Source organism: Excalfactoria chinensis, chromosome 7 (assembly GCF_039878825.1).
Source record: "Excalfactoria chinensis isolate bCotChi1 chromosome 7, bCotChi1.hap2, whole genome shotgun sequence".
NCBI lineage: Eukaryota > Metazoa > Chordata > Aves > Galliformes > Phasianidae > Excalfactoria > Excalfactoria chinensis.
The window spans coordinates 13,668,624-13,673,974 of record NC_092831.1 but is presented as its reverse complement, the minus strand read 5'-3'; the positions used below and the strand labels follow the sequence as shown (position 1 = coordinate 13,673,974).

The following is a 5,351-nucleotide window of genomic DNA, read 5'->3' as shown; positions in this document are numbered from 1 at the left end:
TGCAGCCCGCGGGCCGCCCCCACAGCTGCCATGAGACACGGCGCCGGAGCGGTGCCACTGCTGCTCAACATGTACCTGCCAGGTACGGGCGGACCCCCCCGCAACACAGCGCACCCCGGCCCCCGCCCTGCCCCGGCACCAGCGGCACCCACCCTGCCTTCCCCACGCACCGTCCCTTCTGCTCTTGCAGCCTTTCACACCCGCACACTCTCCTTCCTTCCTTCCTCCCTTTCTTCCTTCCTTCCTTCCTCCCTTTCTTCCATCCTTCACCACCTGCCATTCTGCTGCCCTTCCATCCAGTCAGCCACCCTTCTATCCTTCCAGCTCATCCTTCCAACCCATCCTTCCATTCATCCACCCACCCCACCCACCCGTCCTTCTTTCTGTCCGCTCTGTCTACCCACCATCCCTTCTTCCATCAGCCCATTTTCCCACTCTTACCCACTAGAGCTGCCCCTCCACATCTGCCTCTCATCTTCCCTTCCCTTCCTCCTTCCATCCACCCACCCATCCATCCATCCATCCATCCATCCACCCATCCATCCATCCACCTATTCATCCAACCACCCATCCACTCATTCACCCACCCACCACCCTTTTTATCCATCTCTTTCTTTCCCTTTCCCACTCCCTGACACCTTCCCTTCACTCTCATCCATCCGTCTCTCCGCTATTCCATCCACCCACCCATCCTTCCACCCCGTCCACCTCTTTCACTCTCCCCTCTCTCCCTCCCATCTCCCTCTCAGCCTGTGGGATTTTCTATTCCTATATAAAAGCTTCTCTGGCTCTGTCAGAAATCGGATTTCCTTTTTCCTGGACGCGTTTCCTGGCTTCACCACAGCGGTGAGGTGGGCGAGGGGGAGCGGCCGGGGGGTCACAGTCCTGCCTGGCCCCATCCCTCCCCACACCCGCACCCTTTTTTTCCCACAGATCCAGTGGGGGAAACTTTGTTCAAAGACGGCAAGAGCCAGACGTGGGGATCCCTCAACCCGGGTGTGCAGAAAGGTAAGAACACCCAACCCTTTCCCCGCTCCATGTCCCAACAACCTACCCCTCTCCCTGGGACCCTCATGCAGCAGGAACCCCTGGGGCACTTTCCCCTCTGCATGTCCCATCCACTGGGACTTCCCATATCGGACACGATGCCCTGGTGGCTGCTGCCTTGGGCTGGGGCTACTTCACTGGGAGCTGAGCTCCCAACAGCCATCCCAGTGCACAGGCGTGGGGTGGCAGCTCGGGTCTACACAGTGCTCTGGGTGTGCTGAGCCCATTCTGGGAGTGGGGAAATGAGGGAACCGCCAGGGAGGGAGCTGCTGCAGCCAGGGCATGGGATGCCTAGGAGAGGGTGGATCCGATGGGGTCCACCCATCCTTTGGGAAAAGCCATCCAGGGATGCAAGGGAGCAGCCCCAGAGCACACTGGACATAGGGCTGATGTGGGGTGGGTGACAAGTGTTTGGGATGTTTTTCACCTGCCTGACAAGGGGATGGATGTCACGGTTTGGAGGGGTGGGAGATCAGTAAAGCAGGGGCTGAGGGTGCTCTTTTGCCTCTGCATTGTGGACTTAGAGCAGCTGTGCTCTGCACAACGCACTGTGAGAGAAGAGACCTTTGGGGGTCACTGGAAGTTTCCTTGGGAAGGCGCAGAGGAAGGATGAAATCCTGCCACCCCACCTGGCTGCTTGTGTGGGGTGGGGCACGCCAAAGGGTTCACACATCAGCCTTGCACAAAAGTCTGCAGAGAGGGCTGTGGGGATGGGGTGTGGACTGTGAATGCGGCACAGGGATGAGAAATCCCCTGTTAATTCTGCTGGTGATAGCAAAGGTGACTGGGACATCACAGCCCCCACACTGAGCTTTGGCTGTCTGCAGGGCTGAGCCAGGGTCAATGTGTACATTGTGTGAGGTGTGAGTGCCAGGCTGCAGGGGAAGGAGGAACACAAAGGAGTGCAGAGAGCAGAGGTGTGGGATAGCTTGTGCCAAAGGCACAGCCTTGGAAAAAGCTGGACTCACTTGCTTGGGTCAGGATGTCTGAGTGGGGTCTGATGGAAGAGGAATGGCTGCTCCCTGCATCTGGGGATGGGAGCAGGAATATGAAGGGGGAACTGCACAGATGTGAGTGTGGGGGAAATGGAGTGTGAGACTGCAGGGTAGCTGTCCGTACTCATCACCCTAAGGCTCTGGGACCCTTCCTGTCCTGCCCTCTGTGCAGCTGCTCGCATACCTCACCATGGGCACACCCAAGGTGTATAAGGATCTTTGGGGCATCAGCATCCAGCCGGGCACAGGGGCATCTTGGGCATCCTTAGCTCAGCCTGGAGGTGCAGTGTCCTCAGAGAAGAGAGTTTTCAGCTGGAAACAAGGAATGTTTGTACCTGACAAACTCACAAACCCACCGTGCTCGGTGCTCTGGTCTCTTCTTTCATCTGCCAGGGTTCAGCTCAGAGCACTGTTGCACCATAACTGTTGCATACTCTCCCTGTAGGGATCTCTGTCCCTGGAGATGGGCAGAGCTGTGCTATGGCACCGGCCCCATTTTGGGACAGAGTGCAAGTGAGAAATATGGTGCTGGGATGGGTCTGGGTACTGGACAAAAGCACTGGAGCTGAGTATCCAAGCAAGCGGGTGCCCATTGGGAAGTGGGAAGGTACAGCAAGGCAATGGTGAAGGTGGTTGGGACATTTCCTGCTCCCCCTGCTCTGACGGGAGCTCTGACCTCTCTGGGGCAGGCAGTGGGCAGATCCAGCTGTGGCAGTTCCTGCTGGAGCTGCTCTCAGACCGGGCCAACCTCAACTGCATCGCCTGGGAGGGCACCAATGGCGAATTCAAGCTGATCGACCCTGATGAGGTGGCGCGGCGCTGGGGCGAGCGGAAGAGCAAACCCAACATGAATTACGACAAGCTGAGCCGGGCGCTGCGCTACTACTACGATAAGAACATCATGACCAAGGTGCACGGCAAGCGCTACGCCTACAAGTTCGACTTCCACGGTCTGGCGCAGGTCTGCCAACCTGCTGCCCCCGATCACACCCTCTACAAATTCCAGGGCAATTTGGCCCCGCTGCCCTTCTCGGGCATCTCCAAACTCAACCTCATGACCTCTGGGGTGACGCCGGCTGGTTTCTCCTACTGGCCCGGCTCCAGCCCGTCTCTCTACCCTGGGCACAGCCTCCAGCCTTCGGCCCCGTTCAGTGCCATGGCAGCCTCCCACCTCAACAACATGAACAACCACTACCATTAAGGCTTGGCAGATGCATCCCGGTGGTGTGGGGTTGGGGAGCTTGGTGGGGAGGGGTGGGGGGTGGGATGCTGCCCTGCTCCAGCTGCCCCTGGTGAGGTTTGGAGAGCAATGATTCCCTGGCATGGGTGGTTGGGGGGCAGAAGGCGTCTTATCTACCTTTAGGTTGAGGAGGGATCTTCCAGGAGTGAACGCACAGGTACGACTAAAGCGGAGGTGAATGGGAGAAGAAACCATGCCCCAGCCCACAAACCCCCCTCATGATCAGCTCAGCCTCCAGCCCTCCCACCTCCCCACGGAGAGGGGTCAGGAGTTGTAGACCCCAGAAAGCCTTGCCTAAGGGTGAGGGATCCTTCATCCAGCTCCTTGCTTCCTGCCTTCATCCTTACCTCCAGGGAACAAGGCTCGGTAAAGCAGGAGCAACAACATTGCTGGGAACCCAGGGCACCAAGGGGGAGGCTTAGTGTCCAAGGAAGTGCCCCCACCCTCCAGAGCAGGACTTTGGCTCAGTGGATGGAGAGGTGCTGGGTTCTGCCAGTCGGGGAGGGATTTGTCTTCAATAAAATGGAGAGGTGCTGTGAGCTGTGTCTGCTTGTGTGTGCAGGGGGCTGCAGCAGGGGGCACTAGCCAGCAGACTTCTACCCATGTGAAGCCAGAGTACCGTGGGGCTGGAACACAGCCGCCCTGCTTCATCCTGCGCTCCTTCCTTTCCTCAAGCACCACGTCTGGCTCTTACCCCCAAGAGATAGAGGGAATAACTGGTTTCTTGGGATAAACCTCTGGGGCAGATGCAGGTGAGGGGAGCCAAGCCTGGGGGTCCTCGGTGCCATAAGGGGTCTCTGGACAGGCTGCAATGTTCACAGAGCCAGGGCTGAGGCCAGATTGGTACCGCGAGAGCGCATGGGGGAGTGGCCAGCCCCCAGCCCTTCCCCATGTCCCCCTGGGTCACAGTAGACACATGAGGGATGGCTCTGTGTTGCCCTCTCTGCATTCTTCCCGTGTCCAGTCACCCTCCTGGTCCTGATGGCATCTGTTCAGCTACGTCCTCTCTGCTCTAATCAGCTTAAGAGAGGGGATCTGACAGCAGCGTGTCTCCCAGGGAGACCTCAGGCTGCAGAGAGTGGGGGGGCTTGGGGTCATGATGCAGAAAGCCCATGCCTAGAACAGAGCGGTCAAGGGGGGACCTTCCTCTGCTGCCCTGCACAGGCTGGTCCAAGGAGGTGAATAGGGGGAAGAATAGAAGCTCCCACCATGCCAGAAGCAACAAGCAGTCATGCTGGAGACACCCCCCTCCACACCAATTTTGGCTTCACAAAGGTAAATGGTAGGGAGGGGCAGCTGAGCGTAGCTGGTTTCATCATAGCCAGGGCAGGGGTATGTGTCCTCATCAGCAGAGCGGGCGTCAAGGCTTAGGAAGAGGTATGACGCAGGAGCAGGACAGAGATTAAGGGATGTGGGTCACTAGTAGCTCCTCGCCAAAGTCCTACTCCTGTCCCTCTGCCAGCGCCTGTAGCAGGGAAGCCCAGGTGAACCCAGCTCCTCGCTCATTCCCAGCCCTACAAGGGCAGCTTCCTGCTGGACCAGAGCCCTAGGTGTGCTGAGAAGGGAAGAAACCACCACCCACCCTATGTGACAGGCTGAGGGCGTGCTTGGCTCCACTCTGAGCTCACCCAGCAGGATTCCCTTGCTCGAATTCCCCCTAGAAGCAGGAATCATGCACTGAGGTGGGCAGACAGGAGGAAGGTGGGGTACCCATGTAGGACTCTCCATAGACGGAGGATACAGTGCTGTCACCATGGCAACCTGGAATGCTCCCATCCCCAGACCCTGCTGGGAGAAGTTCCCTCCATGTGATACTCAGCGGAGGGGTCCAGAGTATTGCCCCCCATGCAACACAGCTGTCCCTCACCCTGCATCCCCCTGCCCCAGCCCAGCAACAGCATTACTCTATTCTGTCTCCAAAACCACTGGTTCAGAGCAGACTGCAGCAAAATCCTACCAATGGCTGAGCAGGGCTGAGCCCAACACGTGGCACGGACCGTCCCCAGCCCTGACCAGGGTGCTCAGCCCAGGGGAGTGACGTGAAAGCACCATCCCCAGCAGTGGGGTGT

At 58.5% G+C, this 5,351-nt stretch overlaps 1 protein-coding gene across 1 annotated transcript; it reads left to right on the top strand.

Moving 5' to 3' along the window:
• FEV (FEV transcription factor, ETS family member) lies at nucleotides 1–3,820 on the top strand. Its single transcript, XM_072342189.1, has 3 exons — nucleotides 1–82; nucleotides 934–1,008; nucleotides 2,732–3,820. The coding sequence occupies exons 1-3, from the start codon at nucleotides 31–33 to the stop codon at nucleotides 3,241–3,243; spliced, it is 639 nt and encodes a 212-aa protein (XP_072198290.1). The 5' UTR covers nucleotides 1–30; the 3' UTR covers nucleotides 3,244–3,820.
• The last annotated feature ends 1,531 nt before the right edge of the window (nucleotides 3,821–5,351 follow it).

Coding starts and splice junctions, on each gene's coding strand:
- FEV (XM_072342189.1), top strand. CDS start 31: ATGAGACACGGCGCCGGAGCGGTGCCACTGCTGCTCAACATGTACCTG. Junction 83..933: donor GCTCAACATGTACCTGCCAG/GTACGGGCGGAC, acceptor TTTTTCCCACAG/ATCCAGTGGGGGAAACTTTG. Junction 1,009..2,731: donor CAACCCGGGTGTGCAGAAAG/GTAAGAACACCC, acceptor TCTCTGGGGCAG/GCAGTGGGCAGATCCAGCTG.